General features: G+C 36.5%; 2 protein-coding genes across 4 annotated transcripts; one reads left to right on the top strand and one right to left on the bottom strand.

Annotated features, from left to right (window-relative positions):
- The first annotated feature begins 1,914 nt into the window (after positions 1-1,914).
- Positions 1,915-7,899, top strand: LOC113713574 (uncharacterized). Of its 2 annotated transcripts, XM_027237326.2 has the most exons (5): positions 1,915-2,185; positions 4,042-4,241; positions 7,020-7,121; positions 7,345-7,396; positions 7,486-7,899. In XM_027237326.2, the coding sequence occupies exons 1-5, from the start codon at positions 2,095-2,097 to the stop codon at positions 7,596-7,598; spliced, it is 558 nt and encodes a 185-aa protein (XP_027093127.1). In that variant the 5' UTR covers positions 1,915-2,094; the 3' UTR covers positions 7,599-7,899. The 2 variants fall into 2 exon arrangements, with proteins under 2 accessions (XP_027093127.1, XP_071925784.1); XM_072069683.1 differs by lacking the exon at positions 7,020-7,121 and having other exon boundaries at positions 1,960-2,185; positions 7,486-7,776.
- Positions 7,900-13,620: 5,721 nt separating this feature from the next.
- On the bottom strand, positions 13,621-18,071 carry LOC113714528 (DEAD-box ATP-dependent RNA helicase 45-like). Of its 2 annotated transcripts, XM_027238417.2 has the most exons (3): positions 17,795-18,071; positions 17,370-17,502; positions 13,621-17,287 (listed from the first exon to the last, which is right to left on the bottom strand). In XM_027238417.2, the coding sequence occupies exon 3, from the start codon at positions 17,240-17,242 to the stop codon at positions 13,760-13,762; it is 3,483 nt and encodes a 1,160-aa protein (XP_027094218.1). In that variant the 5' UTR covers positions 17,243-17,287; positions 17,370-17,502; positions 17,795-18,071; the 3' UTR covers positions 13,621-13,759. The 2 variants fall into 2 exon arrangements, with proteins under 2 accessions (XP_027094218.1, XP_027094219.1); XM_027238418.2 differs by lacking the exon at positions 17,370-17,502.
- Positions 18,072-27,866: the final 9,795 nt, after the last annotated feature.

Raw genomic sequence — 27,866 nt, 5'->3', positions numbered from 1 at the left:
AACTTAAGAGTATAATTTCATAAACATATCTCTCAATCACATATTTAGTGTTTAGCTCACATACATTAAATATTTAAATTCCTGCTGCAGCATGCTTTTTCATTTATAAAAACTCCAAAAAAAAAGCAATTCAAACAATTTTTTTTGATAACTCTTTTTATGTACTGTGTACATAAGCAGGTCTAAATGCATAACATATATACAAATTTTATAAATTTGATGTTCAAATTCAAATGATTAATCATTGATGAAATATACACACTGACGAAATAGGAAAATTAATAGTTTTTTTTAATAAAAACTCTAAAAACAAGTTTTTGGATTGTAATTTTTTGCCAAAAACTTATTTGCTTGTATTACAAACAGATTTTTTAACTCACTTTTTTATTTTCTTAATCACCTTTTTATCTTATATAGGGCTGTATACGAGTCGAGTCGTTCGCGAGCAACTCAAGCAACTCGATCAATATCGATCTAGAGTCGAATTCAAGTTAACCAAGTCGAACTTGAATTCAAAGATATTCAACTTGTTAACTCGTAAACCGACTCGGTTTTATATATGTATATATATTAATAGTGAAATTACATATGTATCCCTAATATTTTGTTATTTATTACGAAAAATATTATTTATTCATTTTTTAAAAAATAAATATTTTTTTAGTTTTTTAACTTCAAACTAGAGGTCGAACTTAATAAAATTAAATCGAGACTCGATTTGATTAGGCCAAAGTTCAACATCATATCATAAAAAGTACTTCAATACTTATTTTAAATAGTATTCCAAATAATCTCCTATCTAAATAGGCCTCTATTTAGGACCTAAAATTCTAGACTAGACCCACTAATTAATATAAAGGGATAATTTCAGAACCTCCCCTGATTTTTTTGACTATTTCATTGACCTTCTTCCAAGTTTTAAAGATTACACTAACCTCCCTTGAGGTTTATTATCTAGAAACATTTAGGACCAACCAACAATTAAAAAGTGATATTATGAGAGAAAAAATAATATAATTTTACCATTGCCTCTCTTCTACTAAATTGTTTAATTAATGTAACACTACCCTAAATATTAAAGAAAACATTAAAATTTGCTATTTATCATCAGGGATTAAATCACATATGGTATCAAAAATAGTATATCATTCTATACATTTCACTTAATGTAAGATCCAAATTGCTATTTTTAGTTACAAACTCATTATCAAATATGATCAACAAGAAATTATCAAAAAAATCTGTAGCCAAAATATTACAAAGAGTGAACTTTAATATCATAGAAATCTTAGCAATTAATCTTAATATGCTGACAAGGATATTTATGACGTTAAAATTTGTTCTCTGTAATATTTTGATTGCAAATTTTTTTGATTATTTATTGTTGATCATATTTGATAATGGGTATGCAATTGAAAAAAGTAATTTGGATCTTGTATTAAGTGAAAAATATTTAAAAAAACTATTTTTTTTATATATATGTGATTTGATTCCTAATGATAAATAACAAATTTTAGTGTGTTTTAATATGTGGCTTGGTATTGAATTAATTAAATAATGTAGTAGATGAGGGTTATGATGGAATTATATTATTTTCTCTCTCGCAATATCACATTTTAATTTTTGATTGGACCTTAATGTTACAAAATAATTAACTTCAAGGGAGGGTAGTAATTTTCAAAATTTGTAGGGAAGCTAGTGAAATAGTTAAAAATTTCAAGGGAGATTTCTGAAATTATCCCTAATATAAATTTATTTATTTTTGATAAATAAAGATGCATTAAAATAAAGTCAAGTCAGAGCAAATTAAGCCCCTAATATAAATTTACATGAACGAAGTAAAGTGCTTGAAAAAAAAAAACAAAGAAAAGAAGTGAAAAAAAAGAAAAGAAGTGAAGTCCCCCAGAAAAGGACATTGGCAGCCTTGCTGGAAAACAAAAGTCACCAGAGAAAACTCAGCAGTTAAGAAATAGAGAGATCAGATTCTTGTTAGCTCAGCAGTTAAGCATGTTTATGAAAATACAGACATTATTCAATAAGAAATAGAGAAATCAGATTTTTGTATGGTAGTAATAGTTGTCAAAAGAAAGATTGATGGACGGGCCGCCGGAGAATGATTTCTGCTCAATATGTCACGGCAATTTCCATCTCCCTTCCCAAGCTAATTGCTCTCACTGGTTTTGCAGTAAGTGAGACCAACCCTTTTCTTGGTTTTCCTTTTTCTCAAATGGGTTCTGCTTATTTTTCCTTTTTCGTCAGGGAAAGTAGAAATGGAGATTAATGGGAAAAAGAATGGATTTTGCGTGGAGATTTTCTTGATTGATGAATTACTAGTCATGATTAATGATTGTGATGGATGTTGTTCTTTCTTTCTTTTGTATAAGTGTTTTATTTGATAATTTGGTTATGTATGGGATAGTCCATTAACCGATTGAGGTTGGCCTCAGAAGGATTCTGAAAGTGGAGGTGACCCAAACTAGTGGATTATGTAGTCCTATTTTGCATAGAAAGATTGTTGTCCTTAGGATCCCACATGGGTGCTGCCACCTTAATTGCGAATTAAGTAGCGTTCCTGGTTCTATAATCCACATGTTGAGGGAAGGCTTTTCTAGAGCCTTCTTGTACTTCTCCATTTGGTGTAATATTGGTTTGGTTGAATATTATGGTGACATTGCCTAAGTAGTTTTCCCGACAGTCATGTCTTGGAGATATGAGAGCTATGCCACTCGCCCAACACAGTTGTAGGTAAAGACTCAAAGGTAATACATCCTGGGGCTGCATAATATCAAAATGAATTTTGCTTTTGGGATATCGAGGGCTGAAGCATAGAACAATATTGAACATATACCCAGCAGCAACTTACTTGGTGGCAGTAGAAGATGAAAGGTCAATAGAATGAACCCTGTGAGAATGATTTGTGTTCAATCTGCATATTTCCACATGTATAGATGCATATATGTTGTACATCTCTTCATACATCCACCTTTCCAATTTCTTATAATCTGAAAATGTTTATATTGTGCATAGATGCATTTTAAGAAAATAAGTATATCAATTGCTGAATTGAATTTGGTTTGGAGTACTAATCATATGATACACATAAAGTTCTCATATCATTTGATGGGAACAATTGATAGCTAACCTCAATGACAGAAAGATTATCTGTATTATGTACATTTTAGGTTTTCGGCATGCCTACATACCAAAATAGTACTTTGAAACTCATCATACAGCTGATATAGCAACTGTGGCCCTGGCATTTGCTGGACCTAGAAGTGCAAAATTTAAGGGTGGCTACCTAATTGGGGATTATTTGAACAAGTAAATTGACCACTAGATAATTCCAGTTATAAGAAGACTTTTCAATGGCAATTCTCCTTTTAAACTTTTCCTCCTTCTACTCTTCTGCTAGTCTTATCCTTGATTTATATCTTGGCCCAGCATTTGACCATTTCAGAAATAGAGGCAAGTTTCTTGCAGTTAAATAATAAGCTGCTGTCTTTGTAAAACTCAGGTTGTGGGGGTAAAAATGATATAAAATTTCACAAGTAATTATATGAAACATTCTAAATTCTTTTGGATGCAGTAATATCTTCATGCTACATGGCTATGTTAAGGACTGCATTTTAATGTACATGCATTCTAAAGAAAGTTTCTGTATGGATCTTAAAAAGATATTAACTGGATTTTTCTTACTCTAAGAATTACGTGGTCTAGACTAACATCAGAAACTTTTCAGTGTTAGCTTTCTTTTCATTTGGTTAATTCTTTCATGTTGGTATTATAATTTAAGGTCATTAGTACTGTTAATCTTCTAATGGGATAGGAACTACATTCCCATTGGGTTTTGTGTTCGGAGTATGATCAAACGTGCTAGCAATATTTGGGTCATGTCTTTATGAAGTCAGGTGAAAAATGAAATGTGCCAGACCCTTGTGGTCTAACATGGTTAGGGAGACTTGATGCAAATTGCACTTAAGCCCTTTTGTTAAATAGTTAAGTATAATGTGATATGTTGAAAAATGCACTCTTTTTTCTCAGCGAATTGCATATTACAAGTTTGGAATCATGGACCTGCTCTTCAGCCATGCAAATGTCCTTTATGTCGCCGTCAGATTACATTGTTGATTCCTAGTGAGGCATCATCAAGGCTGCGGCACAATGCTGAGGTATCAGAGATTCTGCAAAAGGTGGAAACTTATAACCGTCTATTTAGTGAGCGCTCAAATGATCTCGTCCAGGTATGTGTTTGTGTTCAGTGCATTCCTGAAGCCGGCAATTTGAAACTTTGAGCTACTTCTAGAAGATGAAAACTTTTTTATTTCAGTACAAGAACACATCCATATGTTATATTTTTTTGCCTGATGTTTTCTTATTCTTTGGAAGCGTTCATGCAATTGTATTTAATTCTGCTAGCATTGTGGATGGTAAACCTTGGTATTTCATTTTTGTGTGCTGCCAATCCTTTTCTTACTGGGAACTGATGTACGGTACTGCTAAAAAAAGGTTTTTTTTAATCTGTTTTGAATCACTTTACACTTTCCATTGCCTTTGCTTCCAAGTGTGGAATATTAATTTCTTTTAACATTGTTTTACCAGACCTTGTATGAGTACATTTGTGCACAATATTTGAATTGTGCATTTTGCTTCTTTATTTCTTTTCTGTTATCCATGGATGGCTGCATTTTGCATGGTTTGCTTTAGTAGTTAAAATGGTTAAGAGAGCTACTGCTGCTGTTGTTAATCAGCAATGAGATTCAAGTTATTTGTTTGCTCTCTCTCTCTCTCTTTTTGTGTGGCAGAAGTGTAGCATAATTTTCTGCATTCACAAAAAATTACGCTCTTGGTGATACTTTAGATCTGATTGGCTGGATGCTTTTTTGATGTTTTTTGAGATTTTGTTCAATCCCTTAAGTTATTACCTCTTATAGACTATTGAGGTCAAAAAATTGCAAAACCCACTCCAATTGACTTTGGCTTCTTCCTTTGTACAAGAACTCTACATGCACACACAGACATGAGACATCGTCAGGCAGACGTGTATGAGTTCTTTTTATTATGTTATCAATGTTTTATCTTTCTGAATTGATTTTCTTGCTTATATGGATAGAAAATTGAAGTTGAACTTTAGAACATGTTTTTAAATCTTTTCTGACAAACACCTGTAAGTTTACCGATCGAATGTTAAGTTTGGGCGAGTTGCTTGATTGGTTCATGCCTCTTAGGAAAACCACTAGTTATGGAAGCAGTTATGGGAAAATGTTGCTAAGCTGTACATCTTCCTTGAGAGCATATAAAGATGACTTATGACCTAAGAATGTAAGGCTAATTTGTTATGAAGGGGAGATAGACCTTATGAGCTTTTGTGTCAATTAGGAGGCGAAACTGTTGGGTATAGGGCAAGCAGCTGAACCTTTTTGCATGCTTAAGGTTCCTAATAAGCCAGCAATTTGACATGGTCCTAATCTCACCATCACTCATGATTCTGCTGCCATGCTTGCCCCACTTAGAGATAGATGGATTTATAGACGTATGGGGTAACAAATATGTTAAAATGTCATTGGATAGAAAATCAAATTATACTCCTGAGGCTGAGCTTCCAAGTAGCTTTGTCAATAACTAAACCAGATTGTACATGTTATCAAGCCTTTCCTAACTGTCTGATTATCCTTTTTCTCTTGGGATTTGAGTTCACATCAAGCATTCTGAATCTAAACTTATATTTAAGGAATTTCTTTTTAGAGTGAAACAGCTTTAAGGGAATTTTGGTATAGTCTTCCACATATCTATAGAAGTTAGAATGGACACCATAGACATGGAAACTTGTATAAAAGTTTATTAGATTTCTAAAGACTCCGTTACCCATTTTAATGTGATAAATAGGGTTGAACTGGGCCACCTACGGGTGCTTTTTAGCTAAAATTTGAATTAAATGCTTTTTTTTATGGTAATAAATTTGGATATTAAGCTGCATGAGTCCGGTTTTTGCATGTGTTCATGCTGTATGAAATTAAACAGTAGACAATTGCATTATGCATCTTTGTCTGAATGCATTTCTTTCAAGTTATTTTATTCTCACCTTTTCAGAATATGTTTTAACCTTTCTGCTTTATTCTGTCAACCTTCTAACACTTTCAATCTGTAACTCGTCTATCATCAACTAGTTGCTTTTTGCTTCCATAGTTATTGTATTTTGTTCAAAGGGGAAGTATCAAGCACGTTATATGCAATGAGATAGCCTACTAGACATATTTTAGCGAATGCATGGCCCTTGGAGATCCAATTGTAGAAAGAGGTTTTATGTATTTCATCTTAGATAATGTGATAAAAATTTAGCTAAGTTGCATTTCATTACCCACTTTGGCTGGGGCTTTAGTTCTCTTGTTTGAAAAGATAAAGTTTTAGGTGAGTTGCATTATTGTGTATGGGATTTTGATTCTCTTACTTCAAAATAATTAAATTGTCCATTTCTAAAATTTGACCTCAGTTTTGTTTTTATCCATGTTCCCAATTTTCCTTTATAGACCATCTTGTGACTGCTGGGTGATATCTGCATAAATAGCTTTTGATCTGTAATTAAGAATTTCTTATTAATTGTTATTCAAATGCTTTGAAAAGTCAACTAAATTCTGTAGTACCAAAAATTGAGATAGTAGTAGATGTGATGCTCCTGCAATGCTGAACTTTGGCATCACCTTATACATGCTGTGTTTGTCATTCCTTCTTCACGAGGACTCCTTTTACAGGTCTTATAATCTGTTGACCTGTATTCTTTTTTGTAAAAGGTCTTGTAGTTTAGGACTTGAAAGTGATATTTTGGTATTTTCCCTGAAATTATTTGTTCATCTTTTTTCCGTAAAAGCATTCGCAGTATTTCTGAACATAGCTTGAGAAAGTCTTATCTTTAAGCCTGGTTCATCTACAGTGATGTCGTTTGGATTTATATAAGAGATGTAAAAGACAATTAACCTTGTGGTGAAAGTTGATGGATGATCCCTTTTTTTTTTTTTTTTGGGCAGAGAATGCAAGACTTACCTTTCCTTCTAAGGAGGTTGTTACGAGATATAATGGATCCTCAAAGATCCCTTCCACTAGTCATCAGGGCACGGGTCTATTTGGCAGTTAAGTCAGATAACACACACACACAGACACATCCTGTTTCCTGCAGTATGAATGCTACTTACCTGCTAATGCAGCCCACACACCCACACACAAACATATTATCTTGTAACTATATTTCTTGGTCTAGGCCACGTGATTGCTCGCAGAATCCTAGATTTTTTATGGATTTTGAATGAAAATCTTCCGTCATGGACAATTTATTATAGTTTTCTGTATATGCAGGCCGTGCTAAGTACTATCTATGTTCTAAGTCCAGTGGATATTATCCCAGAAGGTATTTTGCAATCTTGATTTTGTTTTCCTTACTGTTGACTAATATTTGGTTTATCACACGTTGCTTCAACATATTTACTCTCTTCACAGGGGTTTTGGGTATAATAGGGCTTCTGGATGATCTTATCATATTGTTCATCTGTTTTCTGCATGTTGCTGCCCTTTACCGCTCTGTCCTGGTTAACCGCCACGGGGGTTCTTAAGTTTTATCCCAGTTGGAATGGAAGTATTTGCGGAATGATACAGTGAGGCAAAAAATCATGTAGTGTAAATTATTCCTTGCAATTCATTGTTGCATTTGCTGTTTCTTCTGGATCAAATTGTCAAGCATGAGAGGAAAATAGTTTGATTAGAAGTTTTTCTGAAGTTCTGATCTCAAAATCTCATCTGAGCAGTATCTATTTTCTGACTTTTTCCCTTGAAATTGGGAGCTGGGAAAAAGTGTGTAATATGGTACGTTCTAGTACTGGTTGTCTCTGTAGGCATTCAAAATATTCTTTTTCATCCTTTTTGGCTCTATTTCTCTGAAGGCCCAATAAGATCAGGAAGAAGCGGCCATCCCGACTAAAGCAAATATCACCTGGAGCTGCTAAATCTGCTGTAGTAGTGATTGGCGAATGTTCAAGAAAACTAAACGTGTCAAAATGAGTGACTTGGGCGGTTTTGGATGGATTAAAATGGATAATAGGTATAAGTGATTCAACTCAATTATATCCATTTAATTAGATGGGTATAAATGTGTAAGTTAAAAATGAGTTGGGTAACTTAATTACTCATTTACAATCCATGTATTCTAACTTTTTACAAACTTATCTAAATTTATTTTGTAAACTAAATTATCAATTTATACCACTGTCTGCCGTTTGCACCATCATTAATTTTAAATATTTATTTATAATGCTCAAGAAGTCTAATTACCACTTTCTTCCTATTCGTGCACTATATTGCAAAATTATATACTATTTAACAATTGAACAATAAGAATATTGGACTAAATAAATGAAAGTTAACGTAAAAACTGGATCCAAAAACTAGTAACCTGAAACAGACCTTTTGTTCCACTCTTTATATCATTCTTTGTTCTATTTTTTTATTATATTGCTATTTTTCTTTATAATTATGATGTTTTATTTTTTTTCATTTTCTTAAAATTCAATAACTATTAGCTTAGTAAAACACAAAATTTAACAAACTTAAAAAATTAAAATGCATAAAAAATGAGATTCTTTTTTAATGAAAATTTTACTTTTTAAAATTTCTATTATATATTGCTTTTTTGAGACTATTGTATTTTTTTTTTACTCAGTTAATACTTACTGAATTTTAAGAAAACAAAATAGAACTAAAATATGATGTTTATAAAGGAGAAATAACAATATAATAAAATGTAAGAAAGAGAGTGCTACAGAAAATCCGTTGCACTTTTAATCCCTAGCATTTTTTTGTGTGTAAATTTAAAATTTCATTTTGAAAAGGTAGGAAAGGAGGCTCAAACTTGTCATAAATTGATAACACTAAAAAATGAGCAAGTTTACAAACTATGAGAAAATAAAATGATAAGATGAAATCAACAAATAAAAATAATAATTGAAATAAAAGTAGTTAACATCATGACAAAATGAAGAATCTAAAGAAAAAAAATTAAGTAGGATATCATGACAAAATGACTATAGCCTCTTTTTTTAAGAGAATAATTGAGCTGAAAAAAAAGAAAAGCACCAATTAATTATTGCCTCTTCCACCAAGAATGATGATAATTTTCAGCAGCGCCTTTTGACAAATCTAGGTATTCTTGCTGCGCAATAGGGAAAGGATTTGGAATCATGAAAAAGAGAGATCAAACAATGATGAAAGGACTAACTTATGAACTTAAAATTGGATACCAGGAAAATACAAATGAAAACATGACAAAAAAATCTTTGTGTATAGTTATTCTTTATCTTTAAGTTGAAAACTGGCCAGCAAATTCTCCCACCTTTCCATGAGGTTCTCCACTTTTTATGTTTCGTTTGGTCAAAGGTAATGGATGTGATTGTGAAGATAATTCTAAATGGATTAATTATATTTGATGGGTTATCTAATTATATTAATTTATTAAATAAATATTATTGAATAACTCATTTATATTTATATTTAAAAACTTAAGATACCTATACCGAATTATTCATGGACAGATATGGATAAATTTGGTTAAATGGATTTGTTTGACACCTATATAGAAAACATTCAAAACCACCAATTTGCAAGCAATCTGCAATGTAGAGGGGTAGGAACATTTCTTGAACTGTATAAGAGTTTTTTAACAGATTGTACTCATTGTTCACTGGTTGTATATTTTTGTAACAGAGATGCTATATTTAACTGCTGTTCATGTGAGTTTATACATGTCAGTTGTCAGTTGTGTTAGAGTTAGAGTAGTGGCTTGTACATATTAGAGCACATCCGACGGAGTATAAGGAGTGTAATGGGCCACCCATTACACGGCCACCCATTGTGGCTGTGTAATGGGTGTGTAATATTCATTACACACATCATCCTGATAATGTGTGTAATGAATGATGCGTGTAATCGGTGGGCCATTTATTATTAAATGGCGGACTCCTTCGAAATTTGGCCAGCAAACGTTGATGGTTTTAACGTTAATTTTTTCCAACCGTGCACTAAATTTGCATAATTATTATTAGAAAATAAAAAATTCTATAACAATTTGTTTTAATTTGCATAATAATTAGTTTGCAACAAGTATCATAACTTGTTTTAATTTGTTTGCATAATTATTTTTCAAAAAATAACAATATATTAGTTTTGAGAGATAGAAAAAGATATATCGTTCAACCTTAAAATCAATACTATTATTTTTAGAAAATAAAAAATTCAAAAGATAAAAAATTTAATGAAAGTTAATACTTTATTTTTTAAAAATAACAAAATTATTTTTAAGAATTACTTTATTTATTTACGGGACATGAGTTATGCATTGTGGACCAATGCTATTACACCTTGTGGAGAGTAATCCATTGTGAGTGAAAGTGTAATAAAAAAGAAGAAAATGAAATACTGACGTGATATGTGAATTTCACTCTTAGGAGTGTAAACCATCGTGGATACCCTTAGTTGTGCCAGAGTTACATGATTTTTCCGGACCGTTTGCATTGCTGGCGAAATTTGATCTTTCTGGCCGGCTGTCAGTGCCCCTTGTCCAATCAGCAAACCCATCCTCGCACCTTTTGGGGCTGACATCCATAGAGGATTGTCTCGACTCAGCCCATCCCCAAGCTACTGTATCCGTGAAGTATTCGTTTTATTTTAAGATCCAAAAGGAACGGACTGAATGGCTGACAGGAAAGACGAAGCAAATATGACCAAAGCGACATCATCAAAGCTTCAGCATGCTCAAATATTTTCATCATCCGGGTCCCTCCCGTACAAACCCGTTGCTCCATCTAGGAGGTGTTCGACTAGCGGAATTGGATTGGGACGGTGGAGGGAAACGCATCTTCCACCAGTTGCCCGGCAACAGGATTGTGTCAAATACTTTAAAAAAAAAAAGGAACGCGAAAAATTACCTTCCACGAGTACTTAAAACAGAAAAATTTGCGCGCGCGCGCGCGCACACATGCATATTTATATCGAAATACTTCTCACGTAAACTGACGACACCTCCGCTGAGAGATTATGGCATCGTCACAACCTTTTGCTTCCCGTAGGAAAAGCAAAATTTTCTACGTTCTGACAAGGTAAGCCCCTAGCCATAGCATTTTATAATGTTTTTCACTAGCACCTTTGATGCAAATATCAGAATTACTTCGATGCGTCGTTATTGCTTAACAAAGTGACTGCTCCAGGTTATCTGCTAAAAACCAAAAGACCTCCTCACACAGCAACATTGCAAAGTAATTCTAACAAACAATAAGGAAGAAGTTGCACGTTCATCAGTAAAACTATTTAAAAAGCAGTAATTTCTTAGTGCGAGTAAATAAACAAAGCAAAAAATGAATAACAGCAATCTGTAAATTCCTTTTGCCTCCAGCAACCCTAATCATTGATTTTTAGAGGCAGCAAAATTTTTTTTTTTTTTGGTAAATCTAAGCCCTTCTAAGCTTCTTGTGCTTTTCTGACTGAATCAGCTCCTTGACGTCCTACTGAGCCATCCTTCAAAGCTCCTAGTGCTTTTCTGAATGAATCAGCTCCCTTGATGCCCTATTGAGCCATCCTAACCCGATAATCGGCACTTAGCTCCACCTTCTCGCCCAGCACTTCCCTTTGCTTCGTCCGGATGCAAAACTATTTACCCTTAGCAATATTGTTCAACCAGCTGACAAGACGAACATCAGCAAATACAATATACAAAATACCTAAAGAATCTCTTGATCATAGATCACAGCTCATATTGATCAAAACAGATAGCTACATAAAGAAAAATTCAGATACATGTCAGAAAATCATGGCACAATGGAGAAAAGGTTATTTGTTGGTCATCCATAATAGTAGCAACAGAGACCAATTTCACCAAGAAACATCAAGAGACCACTCCCTTGAATTCCAATTCTATTAAGCCCTTTGTCCTTTTCAGCTTGTCACAAAAACAATTGTCCAATTAAGAATCAGAGGTCATTCATCACCAAATTTCTCCTTGCTCCAATAAACATCAAGAGAACACAACCTTGAATACCAATTTTATTTAGGCCTTCTCCTTTTCAACTTATCACAAATATTCTATAAAGAATCCAAGATTATTCATCACTACACTCTACAAATACCCTCCTTTTGCTTCTTTTCTGAAGTTGTCTCGCATACTTGCATCTCCAAGAAATAACAAGACGTTCAAATCATAGGTTGTTATACGTTGACACAAGTACCTGTGTACAATGCATTCCTTCTAGTCAACGAGACTAATAATCATGTGATGTAGAAGTCACAAACTGTACAAGAAAAAAGGGAAAAAATGACACTGTGTTAAAGATCATAGAACTATCAAGATGAAAAGTGCTACTACAAAACAACAATAAAATGTTAGAAAAGGACTCCACTTTTTGATCTGGCTACATAAAACTTAGCATCAGGTTGCCAGCCTAGTCTTTCCTCGAATTGACTCTAGCCAAGCTTTAATCAATAACTCCTCATGAAATTGCTACTCTTGTCATAAAGGTCTATGATTCACCAACAGGTCTATCACTTTCAAAAAGCTCTCAAGATTGAAAGCCTAGAAATCAAGAATTTATTCAAACAAAGCTCCTATTGCTGAAAACCATATAGCTACAAAATAGAAGTCAAAATATTGAGATATATTCCTTTTCAACAACAACAAGCATATTCTCCCATCATCAAAGCTTGAAAACGTTTCCAATTATCATTCAGCAGCAATGCTCATCTCTTTTTCCTATTACACTACAAGCAAAGGCTTGGCTATACGTGAGAGGGGAAAAACTTCCACTTGCAATAAAGGTTCCTGTTTCAAATAATTGAAAATGTTAGCAGAGAGGAATAAATTAATATCCATGTCACAAAAGAAGAATAGGCAAATTGATGCAGTTGCTGAAATTTGGTAAAAAGATTCCTTCACAGCATAACTTTAAAAACAATCATAACAAAAGCATTGGTAATGTACAACCTTAAGCCTGCACAAGAGTCAAGAACTCAAGAAAGTCAACACAAAGTTAATGAAAAGACAGAAGTTAACCGAAAAGTTAAAAAAGAAGAAGAAGAAGAAGACAACTGAAGAAGCAGTAAATTTGGCATAAAACTAAATTTGAAAAAGAGATGTAAAATTCAAACTTATAAATAGAAAGGCTGTGCACAAACTGATTGCTCCATATACAGACCTAAAAGGCTCATAGAATCTTCAGCTGTCACTTAATTTTAACTGCCATCTTGCACATTTGTCATGATCCCAGATCATCCCAATCTTGATCCTTGCAGCTTCCCAAATTAATAGCGTAACACCATTTACCTGTTGATAATTCTTAATCTTTCCTTGCTGTGCCAGCATAGAGTGAAACCAACAGAAGGATCACGAATAATTTTTGAATGTCAATAAATAAAGCAATTGTATAATTGACAGAACCAAGATTTTAAGTACAAGCTCATTTAACAATAAAATGCTGAACATTGTTATAAGTGCAAGTCAAATTTCTGATTCTACCTCCTTTAACCTGCATTTTCCTTCCACAAATAAGAATGGAAACAACACATTGTGAGGTCTTATAAGAAATGTATGAAAGCAAATGATTAAACAACAAATATACCCCATAAAAAAATTAAGAAGTGTTTCACATATTAGATCAATTATGCAGCCAAAGAAATATTTTGCACCCATAACTGTGGACAGATAAGAAAAAAATTCAGCATCCCGAGACTAACTTCATCAGACAACCGAGTATTTTCCTGGTTGGGCTGAACCAGGAAGGGAAGATGCTTGCATTGTGATCTCCTCCAAGACATGTTTCAGTTCAGCTTTTGCCCTTTTGACAGATTGCTCAGTAGGGCCTTCAATGAAAAGAAACAGTTTCCTTTCGCCTGGACCTGCTGTCTTGCCAGGCGGGAAGAATTGCCCCCTAGTTGTGATGGCAGCTCCAGTCCATTCAGAAATTGGGGACAAAGTTTCCTTGTGTGTCACCTTCCAACGAGCATTTTGGGGGAAGTCATTTATCTCCAGCTCAGCTTCATAATGTTCAGGCATGGCATCAGCTTGAATCTTCGCAAAGGTATGCTTCAAGTTCATAGCAGCAGCCAATGCTGCGGCCCTGGCTGCACCATCATTGGGCCCACTCCCAGGGACTACTGAAGTAACAGATGGAATGTTTGCGAGGATGCTAGGAAGAGAAACAGGTAATCCACCAATCTGGGAAGTTGGGATCGGTGTTGGCACACTTGTCTTAGTCGCAGCAGCAAGGGCAGCAGCTTGGGCAAGGACAGCTTGCTGAGAAATGTCACCACCTGCCTTTCGAACACCTTCTTCATCATCTGAATCAGATTTATCTTCGTCAAACCCATATTCTTTTGCCTGTGCTTTCTTGGCAGCTTTCCTGACTTCATCTTCCTCTTCATTAAACTTAAATCCACTACCCCCATAACCTGTTCCATGGGCTTGCTCAAGTCCCTGATTCACCTTTGCCATGAAACCATCAGCAAGAGCTTTCAAATCATCAGGTACAACTTGCTCAGAAAGTTCCAAAGCTTTGACAAGATCTGGTGCATATCTTGCTTCGTCTTCTGATATAAATGTAATAGCACAGCCTTTTCGACCAGCTCGACCAGTTCGCCCAACACGATGAACATAGTCCTCATAATGGTTTGGAACATCAAAATTAATCACCAGTTCAAGCTCCTTTACATCTAAACCCCTAGCAGCAATACTTGTTGCAATCAACAAGTTGCATACATTACTCTTGAAATCTGCTATGGTGGATTCACGATCTGTTTGATCCTTGGCCCCATGAAGAGATAAGCAAGGGTAACCATGCTTGAGCAAGTCTCTAAACAATGCATCACATTTCTCCTGTGAGTGGACAAAAATCAAAATCTTTCCTTTCTCATACCATTCACCTAGAATTTCTAGAAGTCGAAGGAACCTATCACTTTCAGGTCTCACCTCCACCAGTTGAGCTATATCTTTGTTGACAACACTTCTCCCACCGACCTGGATTTCAACAGGTTTGTTCAATACTTTACGAGCCAGTATTTCCACTTGGCGGGGAAAAGTAGCAGAAAAAAGTACTGTTTGGCGATCTGGTCGTGTATTTTGGACGATCTTTGTAATTTGAGGTTCAAAGCCCATATCAAACATCCTGTCAGCTTCATCCATGACCAAATAAGTGACCCGACGCAGATTCGTTATTTTACCGGCACTTGTACAAAGAATGTCAATCATCCTACCTGGAGTGCAAACAACAATCTCTGCCCCTCGTTTCAATTGGCTAATCTGTTGGGCAACACCAGAACCACCATAAACAGGTACACAACTGAGCCCCAATCCCTTAGAAAACTTCTTGATGTCACTATGAATTTGTTGGACAAGCTCTCTGGTTGGTGCCAATACGAGTCCAATGGGCCCATCTCCTGAATTCAGTGGAGGCTGATCCTTAATATGCCTCAACATTGGCAGCACAAATGCTAAAGTTTTGCCAGATCCTGTCTTCGCTATGCCGATGCAGTCTCTGCCACTCATAATGATGGGCAGTGCTTGAGCCTGAATAGGCATGGGCGTTTCATAGTTCAGCTTTTTTATTGTTTCCAAGATTTTATTTCCTAACCCAGTCTGATGCCAGGTTTTAACAGGCTTGGGAACATCCTTTCCGTGTATCTTCAATTCCAGCTCTTTCCTGTAAGTAGCTACTTCCTCAGAAGTCATTTTTGCAACCTCCTTCACCTCAATATAGAAGTTCTTTCGAAATGAAGCATAGTTAATTTTAGAATGATCAACAACTCCAAGTTTCTCTGCTTTAGTTTTCTTTACCCTTTTCATGAATTCTGCATCATCTTCATCCTCCAGGGGATCCTCCTCATTTTCAATATCGCCGTAATCTGAATCAGAGTCTTCGCCTGAAATGATCCTTCCCATAGACTTATTCACACCTTTGTTAGGCTGTTCTCCGTTGCCTCTGCCATTTTTCTCCTTCAAACCAGTATCCATGTCTTCAGATGCAGGAGGCTCAGAATGAAGCCTCTCAACTTCAGGCAAGACCATAGAGTTCATAAAAGCATCCAAGGGATCAATCTCTTCATCATCCATGCTACCTCCAACACCATTCTCAGCTGCAGATATGACATGCTCATTCTCAGAATCAACAGCCATGCTACCTCCATCCCCATCCATGGTCTTGCCACCTCCATCCACACTCATATCAGCATCTTCTTTTCTCTCAGATGGAGCTTCTTCATCATCAGATTCCCCTTCCAGGGTCCAAGCCTTGCCAGACTTGGGTTCTTCTACATTAGCTGCAACTCCCAGTACTTCTCTCTCAGATTCCTCCCTTTTTCTTCTTAATTCTTGCCATTCCTGAACTCTCCTCCTCCGCTTTTCCATCTCCTCATCCAATTTCCTCTGTTCTTCAGCAAGATCTTCTTCTCGTGTGTTCTCTTTCTTATCCACAAAGTCTTCCTCCTCCATTTTCTGGGGACTACTAACTTCAACCTCATCCCGGTGCTTGCTGCTTTTGCTACTCTGTTCACGATCCCTGTCTTTATGGTCATCATCTCTTCTCCGCCTCTTTCTGTCACGGTCCCTGACACCATTTTCATCACTACTATAATCCCTATCTGCTTCACGACGCTTCTCCTTTTCTCTGATTCTCTCCCTCTCCTTCTCCCTCTCTCTCTCCTTCCTATCCTTCTCTCTTTCTCGATCCCTCTCCCTTCTCTCCCTCTCCCTCTCCCTCTCCCTATCTCTTTCTCTCTCCCTCTCTCTTTCTTCACGCTCTCTCTCCCTCTCCTTTGCCCTCTCTCGCTCCCTTTCCTTTGCTCTCTCTCGCTCCTTTTCTTCCTTCTCCCTGTCAACTTCTCTGTCTTCCTTGTCTCTACCCTTGTCTCTAGCTCTTTCAGCATCCCGACCAGTAGTCCTCTCCTTTTCCCTGTCCTTCTCTTTGTGCCGATCCTTGTGTCTCTCCCTGTCCCTATCCCTATCCCTATATTTGTCATCACTACTCCTCTCCCTCTCAGAGTGACGGCTCTCCCGCTCCTTTTTTTCCTTTCTATCAGAAGATGAACGGTGGTGGTCCCTGTCCCTGTCCTTGGACCTCTCCCCATTCCTCTCTTTGTCACGGTCCCTATCCTCTCTGTCACGGTGACTCCTCTTCAGTGACTCCTTCTCTGAACCTTCCTTCCTTGATTTCTGCTTAACATCATCCATGATGACACCAACACCAATTCGTAGCAAAATCCTAATTTCTCAAAACTGTCCACAGAAAATAGACTCATTAGATAACTTGAAACAAGAATATTCACCGTAAACATCTTAATTATCACAACAGGGCTACCAGATAATCTGGAAGCCATTATGTAGAAAATTTCTTTAAAAATAAAGTAAATAATATTCCAATCAAATCCAGTTCCATAAGGCGTTCGACAGAATGCCCAAAAAAGTTCTATTGGGAACATTATTCAGAAATCCTGTCAAAAAAGAAAAAAAATTAATCAGATACCTATACAAGTTCTCTGTTCAGCACAAACCCTAATTCTATATAAATCCCTAATTCCCAATAAATCCAAAACAGATAGTAATCAAAAAATAAACCCTAGCTCTGAATCAAATAACTTACTATATAAATCAGCAAACCTCAAATAAGTATACATACATACACATGCGTCAAATCAGAATACATACATAAGCATGCGTCAAATCGAAAATCCTAATGCGAAATTTAGATAAAATGGAAATAGAAAAGGGGAAAATTAGGCATACCTTAGACTGGAGAGCGAAAAAATGGATTAGTACAAAATCTGAAACCAGGGCGGCTTTTTTAATATCTAAATTCGGTAAAGAAGCTAGAATCCGAGAAGAATATGGGATTTAATTGAAAAAAAAGCCAAATTTTCGAATTGTAGAAACGAGTGGAAGGCAGCAGCGAGGGCAATTAATACTTAAGAGGAAAAACAAGGAGCGAAAGGGTAGTATTATGTTATCGGCAGGCTGTATTATGTTATCGGGCAGGCGGGCGACGGCCTACCCGGGTGAATGAGCGCGTGGTGTTTTATTCTGTCATTTTTTCTTTTTTCCAAAAGTTTTTTTTTATTACTATTATTTTCAAATGGCCCAACCTAACTTAACCCTTAAAAAAAAAAGAAGTTAAACATTATATTGGCCAAACAAATAGTAGTAGATAAAATTATCTCGTATATTTTTTGAAAAATTTTCTTTTTGTTTGTTTTCTCATTTTGTTGCTTGTCTAGGAACCTATGTGGTCAAAGCTGAACTAGGGAAAAAAAAAAAAGGATTTTGTCAGCTCCAAAAGTGAAAGTAACAAACAAAATGACACTTTTGGTATTACATAAAGTATAATAATAATAATAATAATTCATACTTTATTTATATATAGTTAGATGTATTTTAGGGAGTTGTGTGTTCTAGACTATTCATTTTCTCATTATGTTTGCCAGTCTCTCAATTATGTGAATTTTTGCAAACAAAAAAAAATATTCTCTATTTAATAAGATTCTAGGAAATGGATTGTCTTTCTTGAGTTCCCATATGAGGTTAATAGAAATTCGCCATAGGAAAGCATTCCTTTATAAGTTGAAATAAGAGTAGTATGATTTTGATTAAATACACCTACTACATGTTGAAAAGTTTTAGTATGTTGAGAAAAAAAAATGAAATTATTATGTTCTACATACTAATTCATAAAACATTTAAAAAGATGTTATATGATTAATCAAAAATGTAAAAGGATTTGGTGAGGTAGAATATTATATGGATGTTTAAATCATACAAATAGGTGTAAAATAAGGAGTGAAGTGGGAATATCGTTGGCTCATACAATTCATGCTATTAAATCTTGGCAAAATATTTAGAGATAATTATTATGGACAAAGAAACTATTTACTGCAATGGAGTGGGAGCTTAACTGAAGACAGGAGCAAGAGCTAGGTAGCAGGAACAAAGAAAGTGTAGACGTTAGCAGGAGAAGGCGTGATCACTGGACCAGAAGGTCATCGAAGGCGTGATCAAAGAATCACGCCTTTTTTGGAGTTCAGCTGCTCTAACAGAAATTCAAAAAGCGTGGCAACTTGCAGATGCATTAGGACACGTGTCTTATTCCTATTAGTCTAGTTAATAATCTGTTAAGATTTGTTAGCATTAAAAGCAGGCCTGTCTGCTTCATTTCAGTAGCTTTTTGGAATTATTCCCTCAGATTCGTCTGAATTAACTTGAGGAGCAATCCTCAGTTCTCCCCCCATTTTTCCTTCAATCTTTCCCCTTCTTAGCTAAATCCATTATTTCTGTTCTTCCAAATCCAATTAATGAAAGATCGAGTTCATTCGTTCACTGTTACATTGATTCATTATTAATTGGTTTTCTTTATTTGAGCTTGATTCCTTCTGATTCCTACAAACTCTGGCCTCTCTGGTTTCTGTACCATAACAGTGGTATCAGAGCTAGCTACGAGCCATTGAAAAATGACTAAAAATCAAGATGAGATAAGGAAGGAGGTAACTGAATTGGGGAGTGTAGTCAGAACTTTTGCTAACAAGAGTGATGGACTGGAGCAGGCTGTAAGGATCATGGAGCACAGGCAGGAGAGCACTGAGAAGGCTCTCAAAAGCCTAGATCAGAAGTATGAAGGTATGATGAACATGATGGCACAAGTGTTAGCAAAACTAAATAACAAAGGAAAGGATCTAATAGGCGGCAGCTCAGAGACAGAACTAGGACACCAGGAAGGTAGCAGAAGGAGAGAGGTGCAGAAGGGAGCCCAGGATAGACCTGAGTCCAGAGAAAACAGAACACTCTCCAGATTGCCTAAGGTGGACCTGCCAACATTCACTGGGGAGAACCCAAGAGAGTGGATCAGGAAGGCCAACAAGTATTTTAAGATCAATGGGGTGAAGGAGGAGATGAAATCTAAAGTTGCAAAACTCTATCTCAGAGATAAGTTAGATATATGATTCCATGGAGTGTTTAATGGCAAAGATGCTATTCCATGGGATGCAAGAGATTTGGAGATGGCTCTCCTGAGGAAGCCATAGAAGAATTCAATAAACTGATGTAGACAGGATCAGTAGCTAACTACCTGGAGCAATTCGAAATGCTCAAAATCTTGGTAATGCCTTTCCTTCCCCATTTACAAGATTGCTACTATAAAACCTGTTTTCTCAGTGGATTGAAAGAGGAGATAGTAACCATGGTAAAAATAGCCAAATCTAAGACACTAGCAAATGCCATAGAGGTTACCAAACTATAGGAGAGGAACCTAAGAGCCCTACAGAAGATCCATAAAACCACTTCCAATAGCCCCAATTTCCAAAAACCTTTGCTTAAGACCCCAAACTATACAAAACCTCCTGACAAATCCCCAAACTATCCTAAATTCCCTGACAAACCAATCCCTAAAACACACAACAACTACACCAATACTCAGAACCAGTTCAAAAGACTCACCCCAGCAGAACTCAACCTTAGGAGGGAGAAGAGACTATGTTTCAAATGTGCTGAACCTTATACTATAGGACATGTGTGCAGACAGTCTCATTTAAACTTGTTGATAATGGAGGAAGAAGAAATGGCAACCACTGAAGTAGAGGGGGAGAAGAAAGATGAGACTGATGTGTTCTGTGACTGTATTAGAGGGGAGTTAGAAAACAAACACATGGAAGTATCCATCCATGCCCTAGCAGGGGGAAGTGAGTACAGGACCATCAGGATCAAAGGGATGATTAAGGGAAAAGCCATTGTTGCACTGGTTAACGGTGGCAGTACACAATGTTTCATTGATGAGTAGGTGGCCAAAAACTTGAAATTAGGGACATAAGGGGGAACTCTTTCAGTGAGGGTGGCAAATGGAGAAAAACTACAGTCTAGAAACATTGTTAAGCCTGTGATATGGAAAATGCAGGGATATGAGTTCCAACACCAGTTCAATACACTGAGGTTGGGGGGTGTGACATGATACTAGGAGTTGACTGGTTAGCCAGGTACAGTCCAATGGAATTTGATTTCAGAAGTTTAAGTATGAAGTTTAGGAAGGAAAGACAACAGGTAGAGCTAAAAGGGAAGGACAATACAGTGCAATTGAAGCTGATAAGAGGAAGTAGGCTGTACAAATGGACCAGGAAACAAGCATATGGGATTCTGACACAGGTGAGTGCAGTGGTGGACAAGGAACCATACCAAGAGCCAACACCACCAGAAATGGAGAAGCTATTACAGGAATTTAAAGATGTATTCCAAGAACCTTAGGGACTACACCCTGAGAGGAGCCAGGATCACTACATCACCCTTAAGGAGGGGGCAAAGCCATTCCAAATAAGACCCTATAGGTGCCCCTACATCCAGAAAACTGAGATTGAGTAGCTAGTGCAGGAAATGCTCCAGACTGGGATTATTCAGCTAAGCAGCAGCCTCTTTGCTTCACCAGTACTTCTGGTCAAAAAGAAGGATGGCTCATGGAGGTTTTGTGTGAATTACAAGCAGCTCAATGATCTAATAGTCAAGAACAAGTTTCCTATGCCCCTTATTGATGAGTTACTGGATGAATTACATGGATCCAAATACATCACCAAAATTGACCTCAAAGTTGGGTACTTCCAGAGAAGGGTAAGGAAGGAAGACATACCCAAAACAGCTTTCAGAACACACCAAGGGCTATACGAATTTAAGGTCATGCCATTTGGGCTGACCAATGCCCCTGCAACTTTTCAAGGTTTGATGAATCAGGTTTTCCAGAAGCAACTTAGGAAGCATGTTTTAGTATTCTTTGATGATATTCTAATCTACAATCCTACACTGGAGGAGCATGTGAAGTATGTCACTAAGGTCCTGAAGATTCTGAGACAGCACCAGCTCTATGCCAAGGAGAGTAAGTGCTCTTTTGCTCAAAAGCAAGTGGAGTATCTAGGCCATGTCATCTCAGCAGATGGAGTAAGAGCTGACCCCAAGAAAATTGACAATATGTTGCAGTGGCCAAAACCAGTGAACACAAAACAACTGAAAGGATTTCTTGGACTGACAGGCTACTACAGACAGTTTGTCAAGGGGTATGGAGCTATTGCAAAATCTTTAACTACTCTCCTCAAGAATGATGGCTTTATCTGGGGAGAAGAGGCTGAAGATGCTTTTCAGAAGTTGAAGTTAGCTATGTGCAGTACCTCTGTGCTAGCTCTGTTGGACTTCTCCCAACCCTTTGTAATTGAGACAGATGCTTGCTATGGGGGAATAGGAGCAGTACTGATGTAGAGCAAGAGGCCCTTGGCTTACCTCAGTCAGAGCTTGGACAGAGCAATTTGGGACTATCAATTTATAAGAAGGAGTTGCTGGCCTTAGTCACAGCAGTCACTAAGTGGAGACACTACTTGGAAGGACACCATTTCATTATCAACACTGATCACCAAAGCTTGAAATATCTATTGAAACAGAGGATCACCACCCCCCTCCAACAGAAGTGGTTGACTAAACTGATGGGGTTGAGCTATGAGATATGCTACAAGAAGGGGAAGGGAAATGTAGTAGCAGATTCACTGTCCAAGAAAGGGAGGGATGAAACTGAGTGTGCAGTAACCTCCACAGTTACCCTAGAATGGATGAAAAAAGTGATGCAAAGCTACCTAGGTGATGACTGGGCACAAGATATCATCAGGGAACTTTTAACATGTCCAGGACTAAACTCAGACTACAACTATCAAAATGGAATACTAAAATATAAAGGGAGAGTTGTAGTAGACCAGGGGGGAGACATAAGGAAAAAACTCATATCTACCTTTCATGACTCTCAGCTAGGAGGACATTCAGGCATATAGGCCAGCTGGATGAGAGCTAAGCAGCTGTTCTACTGGTCAGGCATGTTTAAGGAGATTAAGACAGCAATACTGCAATGTGATACCTGTAGGAAGTGTAAGGATGAACGTGTGGCCTATCCAGGACTTCTTCAACCTCTCCCTATCCCACAACACTCCTGGAGTCATATCACTATGGATTTCATAGAGGGGCTACCCAGATCAGAGGGGAATGACACCATCCTGGTTGTAGTGGACAGGTTTATTAAGTATGCCCACTTTCTGAGCTTATCTCACCCTTTTGATGCTCATAAGATAGCTAGAATTTTTCTGGATCAGGTCAGTAAGCTGCATGGCATACCTCAGAGCATGGTCTCAGACAGAGATAGGATCTTCATTAGTCAGTTCTGGACTGAACTATTCACACCACAGGGGGTAAGACTGAACCTGAGCACAGCCTACCATCCTCAAACAGATGGCCAAACAGCCAAACAAAAAGGGTCAATCAAGTATTGAAAATGTATCTCATGTATATGTCTCACCTGGAACCCAAGAGATAGAACATATGGCTGTCATTGGCTAAATGGTGGTATAACACTACCTACCACACTGCTATACAGATGACCCCCTTTGAGGCTTTGTATGGATCCAAGCCCCCTCAGCTAGCTCTTGGTCTCTATAAGCAGGCTAAGGTGGCAACAGTGGGTGATTACTTAAGAGACAGGAAGCACATGGACGAGCTGCTACAACATAATCTGAAAGCTGCTCAGGAGAGGATGAAAAAAAATGCTGATGAACACAGGAGTGAGAGGGAATTCCAAGTCGGTGGTTGGGTCTACTTGAGGCTGCAACCTTACAGACAATCAACTGTAATGGTTAGGAGCAATATCAAGCTGTCTGCTAAGTATTTTGGTCCCTACCTCATAGAAGAGAGGATTGGTAAGGTAGCTTATAGGCTTAAGTTGCCTACTGAATCAAGGATACACACTGTATTCCATGTCTCCCTATTGAAGAAGAAGCTGGGGGACAAAGCTACACCTATCTTACATCTTCCAAGCACTGATGAAAGGGGGCTAATCAGAGTGGAACCAGTAACATTGCTTGGCAGAAGAATGATCAAAAGAGGGAATGTTAGTGTCACATAATGGTTAATACAATGGTGGGGAACTGAACCTGCAGATGCAACTTGGGAGGATACTGTGATGATCAGGGAGAAATTTCCTCAGTTTCAACATTGAGGACAAGGTTTGCTATGGGGGGAAGGTATTGTAATGGAGTGGGAGCTTAACTGAAGACGAGAGCAAGAGCTAGGTAGCAGGAACAAAGAAAGCGTAGACGTTAGCAGGAGAAGGTGTGATCACTGGACCAGAAGGTCATCGAAGGCGTGATCAAAGAATCACGCCTTTTCTGGAGTTCAACTGCTTTAACAGAAATTCAAAAAGCGTGGCAACTTGCAAATGCATTAGGACACGTGTCTTATTCCTATTAGTCTAGTTAATAATCTGTTAGGATTTGTTAGTATTAAAAGCAGGCCTGTCTGTTTCATTTCAGTAGCTTTTTGGAATTATTCCCTCAGATTCGTCTGAATTAACTTGAGGAGCAATCCTCAGTTCTCCCCCAATTTTTCCTTCAATCTTTCCCCTTCTTAGCTACATCCATTATTTTTATTCTTGTAATTTGTCTTCTAGATCCAATTAATGAAAGATCGAGTTCATTTGTTCACTGTTACATTGATTCATTATTAATTGGTTTTCTTTATTTGAGCTTGATTCCTTCTGATTCCTGCAAACTCTGGCCTCTTTGGTTTTTGTACCATAACATTTACATAATTCTTTTATTCTTTTATGGTATATTTGGTTTGAACACGACTTTGATGATTGCTTCATTCTATAGTTATTTAAAACTTGTCTCAGTTTGGTTTCCAAAGATATTTTATGAATCTCTACATTCAAGGAACTCTCATCCCAATTATACCGTTAAATGTGCAATTAAAAAATACAATATTGCATATATTAGCATAATTGTCATACTCAGCCACTCAGCCAGTTGCTATTGTGACCAAATAAATCCAATAAACTGATTATCACTCTGGATTGGTCATAGTTACGTGACAGAATCTAGATCCGAGACACCAAAACTGCATGGCTAGTGGAAATTTGATATGAGAGCTGATGGGAATGAGGGAAGAGCTTTTCCTCGTGAATTCTCTGAAAAGGTCTTACCATCCGATTAAGATTAGGGGTGCAAACAAGTTAAATTTAATCTAGTAATTCGTGAGCTTGTTCGGTCAACACTCGAGTTTGAACTCGTACGTAAGTGTGTTTGGATTGAAGATTATTTCACTTTATTTATATCTTATTTACACACACTGATTTGTTTGTATCATCAACACATTTTCCAATCACCTTTTTATCTCACTTACATCATATCAAAAAAAATGCTACAGTAAAATTATCTCAAATAATTTACAATCCAAACACACCTGTTCGAGCTATTTGACAAGTCGAGTTCGCCTTTAATATATGAAGTTCGAAAATTTGTTAAGTTTAATCAAACTTCACATATAGTATATATATATATTTTAAATCTTATTTATTTCTTAATATAAAATATCTATTTTGTCCCTATTTAAAACAATATAAATTATAAATTATATTTCTTAAACTCAATTAGGCTCGATTAAACTCGATTAGGCTCAATAAGCATGAGTTCAAGTAATGCAAAATAAAATCGAGCTTGAACTTTCGTTTAACTTTAAAAAATTTGACGACCTTGAGTTTGAGTTTGAATCCAAGTTTTTAAACTTGAGTCGAACTACTCAAACTTGACTTGACTCGATTACATTCCTAATTAAAATTATCATAATCACAAAGGCAATAATATAGATCAGAAACAGATAACACTTCGTTGCCAAAAGAAAAAAACCCTAGCTGAAATAGTGAAGCTAGATAACCATATATTTATCGAGCAAAACTGCATTCCCTTTTCAAAGAAATAGGTGAATAACTAAGAGAAATGTGCAATTCAAGGCATTTCAAGCATTAAAGATAACAAAACACAATTTTACATATCTTCTGTACAGCAAGCCTGTGAACATTTCCTGTCCTACCGTACAACATTTAACAACCAATGAAAATATACAGAAAAATGAAATTGCCAACTGAATGCACATTAGTCTACAACATTTTTTCCCACTCAATAATACACACAGTACAAGCAGATATTAGGTAAGGAAGAATCTAAAAGCTCTTAATGTATACTGTAGAGTATCTGTTCATACCAAGCCCGATGGATGCTAGCTGACAGATTTGCTCGTCACAAGAAGCATGTGGAATGAAGGGACAAGGGGCAGAAACGTTTTTGTACCCAGGTGCAACCATTTCTGTCAGTTGTGTGTATTTTTCACTGTGCGTAACTTTGATTGCACACGATGTAACTTTTTTTGCACACGACGAAACTTTAGAACAAATTTTTGTGGGTCCCACACACAGCGTGAAAATCTAGTTACAAAATGTGATCCGAACCGCACAAAATTTTTGGACGAAATCATGGCCGTCAACTGCAAGGAACCGTTCCTGCCCATTTCCGGAATGAAGGGCCTATTATTGGTCTTGTCTACAATTTGTACTATTGAGCACATCATTGCGCTTGTCATTGAAGCTACTAACTAAATTCAAGAAGTGATATACTCATGAAATACCAATAATAAGTGCAAATTTCCATGCACTGCATCTTCAAATTTTACAAAGAACAAAGACTAGTTAATCAGACCACAGGAAGCACACGATCACAGTGCATATGCAAAATTTTCACGCACTGCATTTTCAAATTAACTTTTTCATGCTTCTTCTTTTGCCATTGTTACTGCTTCTGTTGTTTTTTTTATTTATTTATAAAAAAAGCCTTCATTCCTCTAGAGAAAGTTTGGTTAAAAAAAGGGTTAAAAACATAAAAACTCCCTATGGTATAGCTATTACACATAAAAATCTCTCGTGGTTTCAAATCATACCTATCGGTATCCCATGGTTTGAAAGAAAGTGCATTTTTGACGGAAATCGTTAATGAAAATGGAGGTCAGTGAAAAGACATAAATGCCCTAACGATATAAGCGAAAAATTGGTAAAGGAATTAGTCAGTTTGGCTGTTTCGGAGCAAACGAAAAGATAGAACGATCGAAGAGAGAAACAAAGAAGAAGAAAAAGCCCTAGAGAGAGAGAGAGAGGCAATTATCAGCTAAATTCCCGATTGTTATAACAATCAAACTCCGACAGCGACAGGAAATACAAGAAAGTGAAGATTTGCTGAAAAAATCGAAGAAAAATGGGTTCGTATGCCGTCCCTCATCTATTTCGATTTGGGGTTTGGGTTAGTTTGGAATTTTTATTGTGATTTACTGGTTTCATACTACATTTTAAGGTCATTATTTAACAAAAATAAGATTATATATATATTAATGTTGTTAATTAATTTAAGGTTTTCGAAGTATGCCCTACATTTGCTATTTTGATTATCAATTGGCAAATTTGTTAGGATATTGTGTTTGGTTGACTACGAAAAAGAAAAGCCTTATAATCTGGAGTTGTTAGCGGAGATTCTTAGTTACTGAATCTGAATATGTGATTGTCTTTGAATCTCAGTCAATTAAGTTGTTCGTCTTTGAATCTGTTGTACTATCGAATTAGAGTAGTTGGCAGAAGAATGAATCTGTCCAAATTTGTATCGTTATCAGTTTTTAGGAGTTAATGAAAACATGTTGTAGTCAAATGTGGTCCCCTATCTCATGTATAATGAATTATTTGTTCTGGATCTGTTGTATTATGTTAGCTTTTTGTATAATTGTGAGAGATAAATTACTGAAAAATGAGTGCTTTATTGTTTGTCATGCAATAGCAGAGGAGAACAGCAAGGATAAAGTAGACATAAAGATGTACTTTGGTGAAAATTTCAAAGAAAAATCAAGGCTCCACTACACGGGAACCCACATGGCCATTTTCAAAGAAAGAGTTGAAGATAAGGTAGACATAGTAAGTTTGTGCAGAATGTTT

This window comes from Coffea arabica, chromosome 10c, assembly GCF_036785885.1.
Source record: "Coffea arabica cultivar ET-39 chromosome 10c, Coffea Arabica ET-39 HiFi, whole genome shotgun sequence".
Taxonomy (NCBI): domain Eukaryota; kingdom Viridiplantae; phylum Streptophyta; class Magnoliopsida; order Gentianales; family Rubiaceae; genus Coffea; species Coffea arabica.
This window is presented reverse-complemented; position numbering and strand designations above follow the sequence as displayed.